Here is a 16,825-nt window from a genome sequence, read left to right as displayed (position 1 = left end):
CGCCCGCGCCACACAAAGGCACAAAGACAAAGCGCATCTGTTTATTGGGTAGGCGGTGAAACCCTTTGAGGACACCATCACCAGATCAGGAAGGGCTAATACTCTCTCCCTTCATCACTCCTTTGTTTCGCTACGGGCTATGCTGGAAGTTCCGTTGATTACAGATTCCTTTGATTATTCTCGAGCTTCTTCACCTACCTGTCCTGAGTGGCCCGCCTGATTTGCACAAACACGATCTTTAAATTCTGCGGCGCTATCGCCCTGAACTCGCCGCAGGATGTCGTCAGACTACACATACGATGAGCAGGTGGGCAAAAGAAACACCTGATACGACAGAGAATGTCCAAGTTTGCTAACCATTGCTCTGTACACTTCCAGGGTCAATTCTTCCCTTTCTTCATCTTGACCTTGAGCGGCCTGGTCACCTTCCCTCTTACTTACAACCTGCTTCGACCAAGCAAAGGTGCGTCACACGGTCAATTGTAATGCTCTTGCTGTATAATATTGACTTTTCCTGTTTGTCAGAGCTGGAAAACACTGCGCCCCGCATCAAATCCGATTTCAAGCCCAAAGATGCGGATCTCGTGGAGGCACAGAAGCGCAAGCGGCTGCGCAAAGAGCGCCGCATCAAGCGCATTGTTACAGTTATTCTAGGGTATATTGTTATGGCATGGATGGTCTACCTCATCCTGGTCACGGCCCGAACTGCCACAAAGTCCTACGATCCATATGATATTTTGGGCGTCTCAAGGGTGGGTGCTATACTCGACAGCCGCTGAGCCAGTCATTCAACGAATCCATGCTAACAGAATACTTGTGTATAGAGCGCCGATGAAAAAGCCATCTCCCGCCACTACAAGCGTCTCTCTCTCGTCTACCACCCCGATAAAATCCGCCCCGACCCCGCCAAGAATGAAACCATGGAGATGCTAAACGATCGCTTCGTCGAACTAACCAAGGCTTACAAGGCGCTGACTGACGAAGAGATCCGCAACAACTACCTCCAGTATGGCCACCCCGACGGCAAGCAAAGTTTCAGCATTGGCATTGCGCTCCCTAAACTCATTGTTATGGATGGCAATGGAAAATACGTTCTGCTGGTGTATGGTGCTCTTTTGGGCGTTCTTTTACCGTACATTGTCGGAAAGTGGTGGTACGGTTCGCAGCGCTACACCAAGGAGCGTGTCCTCGTGGCTAGTGCTGGCAACATCTTCCGCGAGTACAAGGACGACATTTCGGATAACGGCATCATTGCCGCCTTGGCTTCCGGCGAGGAGTTCAAGGACATTCTCAAAGGTGCTCAGGCTGAAGCTGGGCTTGCGAAATTGGAAAGCAAGGTTTTGTCGGCTGAGAATTCCTTCTTGGCTGCAAAGGATCGTGACTCTCTGAAGAGATTGGATAGCGTGACCCGTCGGAAGGCTCTGGCTTTGCTCTGGGCTTATATTGGTCGGGTCGATCTGGGAGACGCGTCTCTGAATGTAGAGAAGTACGAAGCTGCACCTGTTGCGCTTGCTCTTACTGAGGCATTCACGGCCATTGCTCTCGCGTTTGGCAACCTGCGACCGATCATTGGTGCTTTCAAGGCTTCTCAAAGCTTGATCCAGGCTGTACCTGCGAACTCTTCGCCCCTCCTGCAATTGCCCAACTTCACCGATGAAGTTGTGAAGGCTGTCGAGGGAGAAGATTCCAAGAATCACTTCACAGTTCAGAAATTCATGGGTCTCCCAGAAAGCGAGCGACGCAAGCGTGCTGTGGGAGCTGGCCTTCTCACCGAGAAGCAGTACACTGACGCGATCTCGGTTGCACGGCAATTACCTGCCCTGGAAGTCTCCAAGGCATTCTTCAAGGTTATGGGAGAGAAGGTCATTACGCCTAGCAGTCTGGTACAGCTGGTTGTGAAGGCTCGGTTCATCCCCCCAGGCTGCACCCAGATACCTGCCGTCAATGCACTTGATCTGGAGGACATTGACCCGGATGAGGATGATCTGGATGCTCTGATGGGCCGTAAGCCGGCTAAGAACCGCGCCACCAAGATCGTTGATGGCAAGAAGGTCGATGTCAAGATCGAAAAGGTCCAACCGCCACTCGCCCACGCTCCCTATCTCGCCCGCGACCACTCCCCCCGCTGGCACATTTTCCTCGCCGACGCTAAGCAGGGCAAGATGGCCGTTCCTCCATTCACATTCACCACTTTCGACAAGCCAATCCTCAACGAGGCCGGCGAGCCCACCTTCAACGTTCAGACCCTCAAGATGCAGTTTCAAGCTCCTCCGCAGGTTGGCGACTTCACATTCGTCATGACCATGATCTGCGACAGCTATCTGGGTCTAGACACCAAGTTGGAGATTACTCTACATGTCGAGGACCCCGCCAAGGCAGTAGCCTTGGAAGAGGAGGACGACATCAGTGAACCAGACGAGGGTAAGTTTCCTTTTGCAGTCTGCGTCCTTTGCCACCTAGAAACTAATAAATTTTACAGACTCGATCGCTGGCCAGATGCAGGCGCTCAAGACCGGCCAACCCCCGAAAAAGAAGACCCGGAAGGCTTCCGATTCCTCCAGCGAGGAGGAGAGTGATACCGACGGCGACGCAGGCGATACCAGCGACACCAACACAGAAACGGATGTGGAGGATTGATCGCATATGATTTGCATTGATTGCAAGATTAAACCCAGGACTGGTGTGACATTACGCTTTCGATTTCGATCGATTAGTTACGATCTGGGTCTTTTCACACTTTATACTTTTTTTCTCCCAACTACATTCACCATTTGTACTGTTTTATCACGTCTTCTGCCATCGGGTATCTTCGGGGTAGTTTTGTTCTTGTTTCCTTATAACCTGGCTGATAATGCCTGTGCCCCCTTTTCCCTCTCATGTCCATCTACTCATCTCATCCGACCAAAGCCGGAAATAGACGTGGGAATACAAATCGAAATCCAAAATACCATCCAAATCCTCTCCAATCAATCAAACATACCCACTTGTCTAGGTATTGTCTAGGTCAAGCTAGTCCTTGTTTTGCATGGCCACGGCGTCCTTGCGTGCTTCTGTGCTACCTGCCGCCCTTGCACAGCGACGTGGGATAGGTCGTAATAGACAAGGCAGGGGAGCGGGGGCGGAGCTAGGCCAGAGCTGTTGCACGCAGACGAACACCATCAATCTTCCGTGGTTGTCTGTGCGCCTGTACTTGTACACCATGATCGGAGTAGTCAAATTCCTGGGTTAGTGCTGGAACTTTTCCAAACATTTGCACATTGTGGGATGGCCCGGATCTATTCCAAGATTCAGATTCAGATTCAGCTTCAGCTTCCAGGTATGCATGGTGGTCTGCGTTCAGACCTCCATCCATTAAAATCCGGGATGTGCTTACATGTACATGTATTCCTAGGAGCGGATTGTGCATCTTTGTAGATCTGCTGCGAGTCACTTGTGCTTCCAGGTCCTGGTGCTCTTCTTTTGCTATTTTTGTTCACCGAGGATGTCAGAATGTACTATTAGAAGGGTTAAGACATTGGCCATACGTCTCCGTTGCGTCTTAGTCCTGATTGGTTAGCAGGAGAGAAAAAAAAGCAAGTGGCCAATCCTGACATCAGTTACAGGTACAGTTTTTGTAGATTGGCATTTACATGTAGCTGGGAGTAAATACTTAGGCGAGATAGAGTTTGTAGATTTCAATCTTGATGTATAGCATCTGCATCTCTACATGTAGATCTAAAGTACAGCTTTCTTTTTTGTGGCGTTAAGTCTGACAGGGGTCATTTGAAATACATGACTGTGTACATGTATCGATCATTGACGATCATTATTACCTACCGACCTCCAAGCTGTTCGCGGGTTGGAGGTATTCTATAACCTTAATAGAGTGGGCGGCTAAGGGTAATGGAAACGTATTTTTCTTGTTCTTAAACACTCCCTTAAGGCTGCAATCTCAGCTCTGTTTAGCTCAACTGAACCGATATGACGCAGTCAATCAAGCCCATGATTTATCTATAGCCAGTGAGAACAAGAACACGTCCCTCGAGAGAGCGGCACCATCTAAGATAGGAAATTCCGATCTGCTAAATAGATCTATGTAACAATAGACCGAAATAGAATAACAAGTGTGTATAGAAGTAACACCCTATGTCTAACCGTAAGTCCAAAGCTCAAGTCAGGTATCACAATTTACATGCCACATGTATCCGACCCTATAGTAACCCGTATTCCGTTGTACACACAATCTACCTGATCTGAAGGGAACAAGGGATCTTGAAGCACTAAATTGATGGCCGAGTCTCATATCTCAATCTAGATACCAGAAGAAAGTTGGGTGGGACGAGAAAAACGAGAGGCTGAATGTGGGAATTTAGAAAGAAAAAAAGAATTGGGTAAATTCCTATTGTGAAAAAATGTTCCAGACATCTTCCAATGCTCGGGATCCGGAAAACAATCAATTTGCAGCTTCTGTTGATCAAGCGTAAAAAGAGGGTAGAAAAATGGTTCTCTTGATCACGTTTCGGAACTTCATAGGCATAACATGATGATAAGCGAATGGAGTATAAGAAAAGAAGAAAAGAGACAAAGAAGTATAAATAAGAATCGAAGTGTTAATGCTGCCCAGCAGCCCGTTCCATCCATAAGGAGAAACAGAAGAAAAGACAAGAAAAGAATGGAAGAAAAGAAAAATGGGAAAAGTCTTCATCGATCTATGTTGAGGGAAACGACCATCCAGGCGTAAAACCAGGAAAATAAGGAGAATCCTGCGCATGGAACGGGAAATTATTCATCATATCTCCCGATAACCCCATATGATGCGGAAGCGGTCTCATAATCCCCGTATGCATTCTAGCCGGCTTCACATCCGGCTGCGTATCATTGCCCACATCCAGGTAGTACGCGAATCCCGGTTCGTGTCGACCTTGCGAAAGGGAAGATGAGGTCGCAATGTCAACGTGGTGAGGAGCGATCTCGCTCGGGCCCAGGTCTAGGGAGGTCAGGTCGGATGATCGTGTTGGCAGGCCCATTAGGTTTTGGTACCCTTGGTCTGCGTAGCTGGGATACCCTCCGCTCTGGGGGATGTGCGGCATATCCCAGCCCCAGCTGGGTGCGGTGCGGGTCATTGGAGGGGTGGGGGTGGAATTTGTGCAGAGGGAGGGGCGGGACATTCTTGTTGGGGATGGTCCGGGGGGGGTGGTCGGTTCTGGGGAGGGTTCTGCTGTGGCGCTACATTCTGTCGACGTGGAAAGCATGCGGAGGTAGCGAAGGTCCTCGGAATCCTCGTCTGGTTCATCGGCGTTTTCTTCCGCTTGTTTAATGAGGCCTAGTCGGTCGAGGATGGCGTGGGTCAACGGGTGGCCGTCGGGAGCTTCTTCGAGGGGTTCACCGGGGAAGCCCTCATTTGTGATGCAGAATGTGTATAATTTCTGGAGCGCCTTGACGACCAATGAGTGGTGGGATTCGAGCATCTCGACAAATCTATAGCCGCGTTGATATGATCAGTTATCCGGTTCTATCTAGTATACAGCCATTGCTTACCCGCGAGAGTAAACCTTGGTCTGAGTAGCTTTTCGCTCTCGGAATAGACATGGATGATTGTATACTGAGCAGCGGTTGCAAGGCTGTTTCCCATCACACTGTAAACCTTGGCTTCAGTGTCCTGCTTCATACATAACCCTGAAGGTATACACACCTTTGTCTTCTTGACACGACACCGATCACACGCTTTCAGAACATGCTTGCGCTTGACACGAAAAACGCGTTGATCCCGCTTCTCATCACCCGTTCGTGAGCGGTGTTCCAACTCCGATAATGATGCGACGGCATAATCGTCAATGCTATGTGGGAAGCCCTTGGGGCGTAACTTCGGTTGCCACGACATATTGCCTGATTTCCAAGGAGGGTCAAGGTAAGATATAGAAATACTGTAGAAGGGATCACTGTAGAAGGGATCAGGAGTATATCAGGAAACTAGAACCGAAGAAAGGAAAAAGCAAAAAAAAAAATTTAATGGAGCAGGTGGGGTGAAGATGATATGGACTTCAGCCGCGTAGACCTTAATATCATGCAAGAGAAACCCGGGGGGTTCAAACACCCCCCGCATGCCCCGCGGTATAGATAGTGACGTGGAGCGGTCATAAAGTCAACCGTTCGAGGGTTGAAGACAAGGGTTGGTAAAGTTACATATAACTTACAAGAGTAAGAGTAAAGAGTAAAATTACCCTAGACGGTCCGAGCCGCGAGTGGAGTAGATGGTAAAGAGTAAAGAGTAAAGAGTAAAATCCCGGTCATTTGGGCAAAAAGAGTAACGTTTCCTGTCCCACTGATACACGATCAAGATCAACACGTGTATACAAGTAAGGTCAATGCGTATACATATCAGGTGATATCCTAGTCCATGCACCGAAACGTGGTACGGCGTGATATGCTCATCATGGGTAATCCCGGAGACATTCTTCTTATCTGGTCTGCAGGAGCTAGTTGGGAGATACTTGGGCCGAAGGCAATTATTCTTTGATTTTCTCTCATCAACCTAGTCTATATGTGTCTACGCTTACTATTATGGCTCATCCATTATTCCCTCCCCTCTTCTCCTCCCCGACTTCCCTAGGCTCTAACTCTTACCTAGTTGGTATACGGAGCAACACAAGCGTGAGGTCTGGTGAGGTCTGACATTGGAGGGGCAACATCGAGGCTGTGTGGCCCTAATCAGAACCGTGGGCTCCTTCATCTGAGATGGTGAAGATCACAATTCCTTTCGATGGCATTAGGACAAACGGTGTGACGGTGACTGGATTCCATTGGATTTAATGCATGCAAATACATTTTGAACCCAGATAGGAATCTGATTTGGGGGTTTTTGGTCAACATTTTGATCTAGGATCCGTGCCCCTCTTGTGTCTGCGGGTGACTGGCGAAACTACCCGAAGTATTGAATCGACGCTACACTCTCCATTTCCCTTTTGTCCGTGAAGTCTATACGGAAAATACGCCCTGTTGCCCTGGTTATTCGAAACGGAAGAAATCTGGCAAATGATCAAGCTGTGGATCTATCTGCACGTCTACAACTAGTGGCTGCGGGTGGTTCACTGGTTTACCGAGGAATTTCAATTCTACAAGCCACTAGGCATCCAACTAGAGAAAAGGGAGAAAATAAAAGAAAAAAAAAGTATAATCCTTGTTCTGCAACTAATTCAAAGATCTGAATGATTTCCGTTGGCAAAGCCCCAGTGGCTGTCTTTTCCCTTTTCCCCTTTCGTGGGCCAAATCTGTCAGATTTGGAGCTAGCGGGGACCCCTACTGGAGGTGATTCACCATGCATCAAGCCCCAAGCTCATCACCCAATAACCTCGGGAAAATGCAAGTCAGATCAGCAGGACAATGTACTTCTTCTTTGTTCTTTTCTACTGCGTATGTTCAGGTACGGCGGACCGTCCTGCCACCAAAAGAACAGTCAGATTCGTGTGCCCATTGGAGCCTAACGCTGCCCCTTTCTCATTCTCCGAGTTTCACATTGGGAAGTAGAATACTAGCTTCCCCTCTCGCAAGCAAATCAAAACTCTCCTCGCTCGTCGGCGAACTAGGCGCCAGATGGTCAGGCGGCAAGTCGTATACGTTATGCTCCGGCTCTAACGTCTCACTGGAGCCCTGCCACCGGCGATCCCCAACCCATTCAATCCCGTCCCCCGCATCACGGGTGCCCGCCGGGCGACTCTCACCCTCGAGCTCGAGGAGAGGCAAGTCGCTTCGGGCAGCATCCCCTGAAGTCAGGAGGGGCAGGTGACGACGGTGCCAGTCGCCCAGGAACATTCCTTCGGGGTCGACTTCTTGTCGAACTTTAAGCCATTCGTCCATATCCTCGCCGTACGAACGGTGCAGCTCCGTGGACCCGAGGACCGTGAAGTTTTTAGCCCAGTGAGGTTTGGCACCCATGTCCCGCATGAGCCATTCAAAAGCCTCGTAGTAGCGTCGTCGGCACGGTGGATCCCGAAGATAAGGCCGGTAGAGCGTTGCGTTCAAGTAGAGTGTTGGGCCGTCGCGACAAGTCGGGTCCAGGAAGGGGCGAGGGCGAGGGTTGTTGGAAGAGTCCGACACGCGCACCTCGATCGGGCAATGCACATAGAGACCCTTACTGGAGAACGGGATGCTCGCCGTCTTGCTGTCGCCATGAAACCAGGCAGAGAGACGGATAATGGCCTCAGGTCCCTTCTCCAAGGGGAGCGCCCATTCGTTGACAAATTGTGAGTACAGGCAGTTCATCAGCAAGCCGGCTCGCGCCGGAGCAACCGCTTCTGTGACGGTGGTTCCCGGACGGAAGCCGTACTGCATACCGAAAATGAACCACTCCACCCACGGTAAGATCCGAGGAAAATATGACGACAGAGCCAGCAGGTTGTGGTACACGTGGTAACCGAACCGCTCGCCGTAAAAGCCCTTGGGGGCTTCGCGCAGCGGCAGATCAGTCTGGTCGGCTCGCCAGACAATCGCGCCCTTCTCATAGGGCATCCACCAGATGCGAACGAACTCATGCGAGGTCCACAGTCCCGTAGTCCAATCGCTGAGCACTCGCGACAGCGAATATCGCTCCTGGCGCCATGCGATGTTGAACGCAGGCCGAGCCTTGAAAGTCACCTCCACGACGATGCCGAGGGCGCCGAGGGAAACTAGGGCAGCGCGGAAGAGAGACTCGTTGCTGGTGGCACTGCAGCGCACTAACTGGCCATTGGCAAGAACCAGACTCAACGATTCAATGCACTCCGAGAGAAGCCCATGTCGCAGAGAACTTCCATGTGTGCCTGTCGCAATGACTCCCGCAATTGACTGACTATCAATGCTTCCCAGATTTTCCAACGTCAACCCTTGTTCTTCCAGCCGAGAGCCGAGGTCGTGCAGTCGGATACCGGCCTCAACGGTGACCATCCGGGATGTGGGGTCGACGTGGAGAATGCGATTGAAATCATCGAGGTTGACGAGCCAGGACGAGGTGCAGGTCAAATCCGAGGGAGAATGGCCACTGCCGACGGTGACCAGGCGGCGACGACAACGGCGGGCGAGCGTGACTACCTGCTGGATCTCTGGGATTGTCTGTGGGCGGATGTAGAGCTCTGGGTGAGAGAAGAATGTCTTCGCCCAGGTGTGGTGGACGTGATCGGTTGACGCGCGGAATGGGACCGCGGAGTCGAGCTTTGACAGCTCACGAGTGATAGAAGGGTCCATAGTGTTTATTGTATGCGATCACGGCATTCTGTAGGGCATTATCATATTCTCCGTATAGACAAAGGAACCTTGGTGGGGAGAAAGGGGAAGAGACGACGCTAGGGAAAAAGTGGTGGTCGATGGCGACTTGCATGACCTTGATCGGCCCACTTCCTATATCCGATCGATCCCCCACTTCCAAACTTCTTCTCTCTGTCATTCAGTCATCTGATAAACTTGGAAGATGACCTAAGACTTCTTTCAAATGTTTCAAAATTCTCGCTTTTATATCCTGTGTTTTCTTGGTAATAAATATAACTACCATCTCACGAATTAGCGTTCCTAGGCAACATTGCAATTTCCCGATAAGGCACGTTATCTCCGTACAATGACTGGACAAAAGTATCTGCACCCCAAGGCGCCACATTTTGGTGAGAGGGGGTGCAAATACTTTGGTCCAGTCACTACACGTGGATAATGAAATTCTCCCTAAACCGAATGTTCAGGATCATGAGATCTTATTCCTACTGGCTGGAAAGAACTGGAAATGTAGCACCCGGATAATTTGGACGCAAGGAAACCATTTTTTTACATGAGTTCGGAGTTCGCATATATCAATGAAATGCTCGCAAATGACACATATACACCCAGATGCTCCCGATGCTCCTCTAGGGGTAAGGTAAAGACTCCAGCCACCCGCGAATGCTCTCTTTACAGGGCCGAAATATGCACACAGGAAAGGAATAAAAAGCATGAGAGAAAAAAGACAAAATGGAAGGGAAGAAGATGCAATAAGTAGATGACAGCACAGACACAGGATGTATTTTACTCGGCCGGAGAGCGGATCGCTTCGATCGCCACGTCAAGAGGAAACACGCAGGGGGCATGGAGAGATAGAATGTTCCATTTTCGGAAGGCACTTTGGCATCTGTCTGGGACACCGCCAATTGCGACGAAACTCTTCGGGATAAATGGTCGATCCTGGAGGGAGGCTGCGAGGATACCGTACTCGTGTGCAAAGACCACGGCTGACGCAAAGTCGGCGGATTTATGGGATGCCTGTTCGCCGACGATCACATAAATCTCGAAGAAGGTATCCAGAACGTATACATCTTTATCTGTCAAATCTCTGTAACAGAAGGGTTCAATCTCCTGGACCGTGTCGTTAGGGCGGACGGTTGGGGAACCAGAGCCAGGCCGGCGCATCCAGAAACGGGGTGGCTGGCCCAACTCGTGGTCAATCCGAAGAAGACGAGTTCGGAAATGATCAAACTTCGGCTTCAGTTGCCAGTAATCAGAAGTCAGAAGCGGATTCGTTTCGTTGGAGCCGGCAAAATCATCGAAGAAGTCCTCGGGCTCGTCGCCTTCAGCCACTTCCTCAAATTCACCCGTCAATCCGAGGTCCATACTGATCAGCCGAGCCGCGCCGGTTTCCTCGGGTCCACTACCCTTGCCCTTCCAGAGGTAAAGCTTTCCAAAAGGTGCCGAAATCACGAATGGGAACCCAGAGCACAGGTTGCGAAGTGAGTAGTCAACTTCATCAAACGCCATTTGTCCCAGATGCTTGCGACCACAGAGCATATACAGTGAAGACGAAGTAGAGCGAGAGCTAGATCCACGGCGAGTGATGATGATCCCACCAAGAGCTTGGATGAACCGCACGGGCTCCTTGCCCTGGCGGATCACTTGCAACTTGCTGCTGTGCTCGCGAGCAACTTTGCGGGCAAATAGTTGCGCGTCGTCCAGAGCCGCTTCGGACACGTCATCTCCACACCAGAGGTAGACTTCAGCATGGTTACTACCATCTGCCTCGAACAGATGCACGCACACGTACATGCTCCCCTCATATAAAACGTACTCCTGGTTGACGGGTAGCTCCTGCTTTTTGCCATCGCCTGTCATTTCCCAAATTTGACGCTTCACAGTCCGGATCTTAGTGTCATCCAGTTTGCTTGCCAGCATCAGTTGCGGGTCAATGTCCATTCGGTTTCGTGGGTTGGGAAATGACTTGAAGAAGCCACAAATAACCTCTCGAGCATCCGCGGCCTGGGCCACTAGGGATGGGGCAGACATCTTACGGGACAGTCTATTGCGGGGATCGATGGGCTTTGCGAGAGAAATATCGGTTCTTTTATGTGGCACTGGTGGTGATGCACTGCTCTTGCTCATTGGTGAAGAATCCGCAACCATTACTCCCGGGGTGTTTTTTGGAGAAGGCGTCGAGGGCAAATCTTTCTGGAGTTCTCGGGAGCTCATTCTGAGGGGAGAGGGCGATGACGAAATGTATCGTGCTTGGCCCCATTGAAAGCGCGACGAGGGGCTGGATGGCGACGGGCAAGGCGAAGGTGATGAACAGGGCTTAGGCGGGACAGGGGGTCTACCTGATGGACTGGCGTCTCCTGATAACTCAGACTCTTGGGGGGCGTGCTCGTTCGGGCTAAGGGGGCCGGAATTTCGGGGAGAAGTGGGCGAAAAGCTTCTCAGTCGTTGTAATCCGCCGTTGAAAACATCCTGGAGGGTCGTCTTTACTCCTGGAAATTGCTTGATGTAGGGGCTCCCTATTTTTGCGGTTTCAGTATCGGCAACCACGTTTTCTGTTGACGTATTGTCCGAGATGGCTTCCGGAGAAACTTCAGGCTCGGGAATAGTCTGAGATCTTTTGACTTCAGGAGATGAGATGGCACCAACCTCCTTGATATCCTCAGCAGGTAAAACAGTGGGAGCAGAAACCCCCTTGGGCGCCCGTCTTTTGGGGCCCCTTGCACGACCCTTGGTGGCGTGGGTAAGAGGCGCAGATGGCAAGGCAGGAGAGGCAGCTCCGGAAGCTGGCACGGGTAGCTCTTTCTTGGATCCCTCAGCTGGACTTGGGGGACCTCTAGAGAGAAGACCGGCTAATGCGGGATTGATTCGGCCTGCAAGCTTCCCTTTAGCAGCCGAAACGTGTGTTGCAGAAGTCATGCCTGGGGTCTCCGCAATCTCTGACGGCGGCAAGCTACGAATTGAAGTGTTGGCCTCATGTGAGTGCCCTTGTTCACTGTGTCGATTCTCCTCGAGAGTTTGATTAAACGCAGGCTCCATATCTGAAGACTTCCGCTCGCGAGCGACCGGTGACGCATCCACAGGCGCCTCCTCCGACGCAGGGGATGATACAGATACAGGCGCTAGTTGTGCCCGGAAATCTCGTGTAGGGCTGAGCTCTGGAGCAGTCGTGGGGCTCTGAATATCGTTGCTCATTTTCCGGAGACTGTTAGTCTTCGTCATGAGGTTAAGCTTCGCAAGAGCCTCCGGCACAGGCTCAGCTGGCTTAGTCGGTGCATCCTGCTCCCCTGCAGTGTTTCGTCGGATCGAGCCACCTCCAGCCTTCATTGCCTCTTTCTGAATTACGAGACTTTTCCTGAATTCATCGACTCGCGGGGTTTTCTTAGGTCCACCAGTCGCGTTCAGGGCAGATTTACCACGAAGAATGTTGTCCTTGAGGTCATCTGGGGCGACGTAATTGCGAGTCTCTGTCTTTTTCAGTTTTCCAAACACATTCTTGAACTCCGGTTCTGCCTCCTTCCCCCTGTCTTGGGCGACGTCACGTTTGCGCAGATTCCCGCGGAAGTCAACTACCGGGGACTGTGGCTTGGGCTTCGGAGAAAGCGGCTCTCGTGTAGGAAGCGAGAAATTCGTCCTGGGGCTCAACAAAGGAGGTTTTCGAATTGACTCTGGCTTTGGACTGTTCTCCAGCTGCTCCGCTGGCGCCTTCTCTGGGGAGTCTTGTGGTTCTGATTCTAGCGCAGTCGAAGGTTTGGTCTCTTCCTCTATAAGCATAGGCTTGGGTTGCTCCTCGGGTTTGGGGGAATCTGGCGTTAGAATAGAGGTTGCGGGAAGTGGTTCGGATTGCAAGACAGATGACGGGGACTCCGGTGCTGTCATTCTTCTGTTGAAGGTCGGACTTCCAAGCACTGATGGTGTTCCAGAGATGCTGGGTTTCTTGAAATGGCCACCTGGAGGGGGCGTTCGCATCAAGCCCACCGGAGTGACCTCTTTGAAAGGACTCGCTCGACCCATATCCACACTGCCTCTAGATTGTCGCGCTTGCTGCCACGATGGCTGTGGCGGGGGTGGCTTTGACTGTCGAGATTCGGGTCGGTTGAGTGCACTCTCTAGCCAGGTCGATTTCGTCGGGCTCCAGCGTCTAGGGTCCATAGTTCTTGACGTAAACGGGCTTGATGGACCGTCACCCCCGAAACTGTCTGCCGTCACGGAGCTTGTAGACCTAGAGTGGCCATATAGAGCGGGTCTGCTGGGACTGCCTTCAGAGCGCATGTCGTTACCTGAGAAAGAAGGAGTAGTCGGTCTCTCAGTTGTTTCCGAAGGTTGCACAGAGGTCTCAGTGTGGCTCGAGCTAGGTCGCTCTGGAAGTGCTGTTTCCCGATTGGTTCTCGAAGGAGTTGTAGGGGTCATGTCGCTGTAGCTCGCTGTGAGGCTAGGTGCCGCAATACTGTTTCGATTGTTGACAATGGAGTTGCTTCGGCTCAAGCCCTGGGGTAATTGTGCACTCCACCGTTTTGACACACTGTCGGATCGCCTCATCATAGCACTCTGTACAAACCCACCGAGACCTTTCGTGGGTGATGTTGAACGACTTCGCTCTGGCGACATTCGCCGCTGAGAGGGAGAGGGTGGCAGGGCTGGTTCGTCTACCGGAGCCTCAGTTTGAGAAGGATCCAGCTTTGGGGCCTCCGTAATAGCCACTGGTGAACCTAGACCAGTGTCTGGCGTGACTGATGACACGCTCGAATACCGGTTGCTCACATTGCTCTCGTCAACCGTCGAGGCTGTCTGTGGCCGTGATGGTGACTTTTCCTCTGCTTTCTCCACTTTCTCTGGTTCTACTGCTGATTCATGGTTCATGCCTGGCAGCTGACGACTTGGGCCCAAATCTACTGGACTCTCAGACCGTTCTTCCGACTTGAGAAATGCTGGCGACCCCAGCCCTCGGTCTGGGGTTTGTCGAATCCACGACGGGTCTTTCGACGAGAGCGAAAGAGCGATAGAAGCACGCGACATCCCCTTCTCTTCCGATGCTGTGGATGCATTTCGTAGATGACTGGATCGAGTCGGTGATGTTGAGCCTGGTGATCGGTTCGCAAAATCACGCGAAGACGGGCGTTGCTGCCACGACAGGGTCCCCGCTCGACTCCGAGACATAGCGGGCACCGTTCGTGGAGATTCCGCGTCCGTCTCTTGGACCGACCCTCGCCGGGAATTTGTAGTGTAAAGAGGCTCTGGTTCATGACTCGATTTTGCTTCGTCGAGTGGCTCAGGGTTCGGGGTCTGTACCGTCGGTTCGAGGTGCTCCGGAGGGTCGATGGAAGGCTGGCCGATGGATGAAACACTCAGTCTTGATGGATTCAAGGTAGGAGAACCGGCAATCGATCGTGCTCGCTCTGGTATCATCGCGTCAGTATCTCACGGAAAAGGTGGGTCGCCACCGAGATAGCGCGGGGTTCTGGCGACGCCAAAGCCCGCAAGCATGTTAAGGCCAAGGGCCTAAGGGAGGGGCATACCAGCTCGACGGGCCTGTCTTTCCTTCCGGCCTTGCATGATCTCATCCTCCAGTCGTTTGGTGCGCTCCTCATCTTCTTTATCACGGCGCTCGCCAAGTTCACGAATGCGCTGTAGGAAATCATTCACGTCCTCCGGACCATCGGGACTCTTGGTGGTCATAGTCCCGTTGCGCGCTTCCGCGAGGGAAACTCTCCTTTTAGAATTGGGGAGAGTGTGAGAGTTGAATAGGGAGGGGAAGAGAGTGGGAGGAAGAGGAAGAGCCAAGGGCTGAGGTGTGTCTCCGCCCTGCTTAAATCAAATGGGGATGAGATCCATCGCAGGTAATTGGCTCCTCCGATCTTCATTGCCCATCCCTTCGCTCTGAAGCCAATCCCGAGATCTGAGTTTCAGGGTTCTCACATAGGCAGGTCCTAAAATTAACTAATTAAATAAGATTGTTTATATATAATATTCTTGCTCATAAGGATATCATCCAATTTCTACATGTTTGTTTATTTACTAACGTTTTGTGGAGCGGGATCGCTTCCCAGGTTCGCGCCCCGCTCCTCCTTAGTGCCATGGAATTGCCGCAATGACGAAATGGCAAAATTTTCTTTCCTAAAAAGGGGGGAACTATAGTATACTATTATCAATCATTCTCGTGCCTTACAGCTATTGTCTCTCTGATACAGGCATATAAAATGGCTTGTGCAATCGGAGAATATCAAAGGATCTCATGATATATTTCGGGCATATGCAGTCAGCCGTTAGGCAGGACCGCTAGAATATATTGAAAAATAGGTTTAAACACATTAGCGTTGAAACCTAACTTGAATTCTACTGTCCAGGGCTACACAACATGCAAATTTCTTACCTACTAGGAAGGCTGGGTTGACTGCCAAGGGGTAAACGGCCATTAAATCTGAACATTGTTCAACATCATCAACCCAGCAACTCAAGTGCTGTTAAGCATCTGACATGGATGAATAGGCAGAGCTGAATACTTATAGAGATGGTAAATGGATCTTGACAAGAAAATTGAAAGATGGTGGCAGCACAATGACTTATTACAAATATTTCAATCAATGGGTAATATGTCAAGCCTAGTAGAGAAACAATCGGTCTTTCGCATCTTGTACCACCCACTCCAGCCCTTCTGTCAAGTTTTTTCCCGTCATAGCACTGCATGGGAAGATTGTCCATTTATGAGTTTTGATTGAATCCAGGTCAAGACGCTGCGGGGATTCATCAGTCCAGTTCCGATAAGAATAAAGAAAACCTTGAAAAAAGTTGAAAGATTGTAATATCACGTACCTGCCGGACTTCTTCTTCAGACATGCAATGTTCTACATCTGTCTTGTTCAAGAACACCAAAAGACTTGCACCGGTCAATCGCTGTTGTCGGTTAGTTCGGGATCCCGGGAATCTAGGAAGCTAGGTGGGGACCAAACCTCCTCCAGCAACAGCCCAGCCAGTTCCTCACGACAATCCTCCACCCGGAGTCGATCAGTTGCATCAACAACCCAGACTAAGGTGTCTGTCTTTTCAAAATAGTTCTTCCAGTAGGATCGCAGTGTCTTTTGTCCTCCGACATCCCCTGCTTCAGGTTAGTCCTGCAGTAATACTATCAAAGTGCGACTCACAGATGTTCAGTTTATATCTGGTTTAGTCAGTAAATATCCCGTGAGCTTCAGGAGAGATGCACTCACCCCATGAAATCAATGGTCTTAATAATAAACCCTAAAGTTGGGCTGACGGTGGTGACATCCTCATTCATAATTCTTTTGACAATTGTGGTCTTTCCCGCATTATCCAGTCCCCTTTTACCATGGCTTAGCCCACGTCCACTCCCTGGAAGGTCGATAACACATACAGCATTAAAACTCGCATTTCCTTGTCCTTTAGACGAGCTTTGCGTAGGATTGACAGCATTATGTCGAGTGGTCTGATATTCTTCAATAGGTGATAAGGGGAGTAAAATTGGGCAGCGGGTAAAGATTGTGGATGTTGTTCCGCTTCTACATAGATTAACTACTATCAGCCATATCCACCGCGAAACCTCACATCCCCAAACCCACTAAAGAATTCTTTATATGGGCAGGCAATTTATAATATA

General features: G+C 50.7%; 6 protein-coding genes across 6 annotated transcripts; 1 reads left to right on the top strand and 5 right to left on the bottom strand.

Moving 5' to 3' along the window:
- Positions 1-277: 277 nt before the first annotated feature.
- Positions 278-2,637, top strand: N7520_004711 (J domain-containing protein; the record flags this gene model as incomplete). The annotated part of the gene is made up of 5 exons (XM_057138645.1): positions 278-307; positions 379-463; positions 526-752; positions 825-2,421; positions 2,480-2,637. 5 exons carry the CDS (start codon positions 278-280, stop codon positions 2,635-2,637), a joined length of 2,097 nt encoding a protein of 698 aa, XP_056996852.1.
- A 372-nt stretch (positions 2,638-3,009) lies between these two features.
- Positions 3,010-3,201, bottom strand: N7520_004710 (uncharacterized protein; the record flags this gene model as incomplete). The annotated part of the gene is made up of 1 exon (XM_057138644.1): positions 3,010-3,201. One exon carries the CDS (start codon positions 3,199-3,201, stop codon positions 3,010-3,012), a length of 192 nt encoding a protein of 63 aa, XP_056996851.1.
- Positions 3,202-4,688: 1,487 nt separating this feature from the next.
- Positions 4,689-5,860, bottom strand: N7520_004709 (Zn(II)2Cys6 transcription factor domain-containing protein; the record flags this gene model as incomplete). The annotated part of the gene is made up of 3 exons (XM_057138643.1): positions 4,689-5,457; positions 5,518-5,615; positions 5,672-5,860. The coding sequence occupies 3 exons, from the start codon at positions 5,858-5,860 to the stop codon at positions 4,689-4,691; spliced, it is 1,056 nt and encodes a 351-aa protein (XP_056996850.1).
- Positions 5,861-7,473: 1,613 nt separating this feature from the next.
- On the bottom strand, positions 7,474-9,195 carry N7520_004708 (D-arabinono-1,4-lactone oxidase; the record flags this gene model as incomplete). The annotated part of the gene is made up of 1 exon (XM_057138642.1): positions 7,474-9,195. The coding sequence occupies one exon, from the start codon at positions 9,193-9,195 to the stop codon at positions 7,474-7,476; it is 1,722 nt and encodes a 573-aa protein (XP_056996849.1).
- Positions 9,196-9,999: 804 nt separating this feature from the next.
- On the bottom strand, positions 10,000-14,889 carry N7520_004707 (putative gelsolin repeat protein; the record flags this gene model as incomplete). The annotated part of the gene is made up of 2 exons (XM_057138641.1): positions 10,000-14,609; positions 14,730-14,889. 2 exons carry the CDS (start codon positions 14,887-14,889, stop codon positions 10,000-10,002), a joined length of 4,770 nt encoding a protein of 1,589 aa, XP_056996848.1.
- Positions 14,890-15,812: 923 nt separating this feature from the next.
- Positions 15,813-16,641, bottom strand: N7520_004706 (uncharacterized protein; the record flags this gene model as incomplete). The annotated part of the gene is made up of 6 exons (XM_057138640.1): positions 15,813-15,944; positions 16,024-16,104; positions 16,161-16,306; positions 16,353-16,369; positions 16,419-16,529; positions 16,583-16,641. 6 exons carry the CDS (start codon positions 16,639-16,641, stop codon positions 15,813-15,815), a joined length of 546 nt encoding a protein of 181 aa, XP_056996847.1.
- Between the last annotated feature and the right edge of the window lie 184 nt (positions 16,642-16,825).

The sequence above is a fragment of the Penicillium odoratum genome (genome assembly GCF_028828045.1).
Source record: "Penicillium odoratum strain IBT 22623 chromosome Unknown utg000004l_segment0_segment0, whole genome shotgun sequence".
NCBI classification, from domain to species: Eukaryota; Fungi; Ascomycota; class Eurotiomycetes; order Eurotiales; family Aspergillaceae; genus Penicillium; species Penicillium odoratum.
Note: the sequence above shows the minus strand (reverse complement) of the source record. Positions and strands in the feature narration are given on the sequence as shown.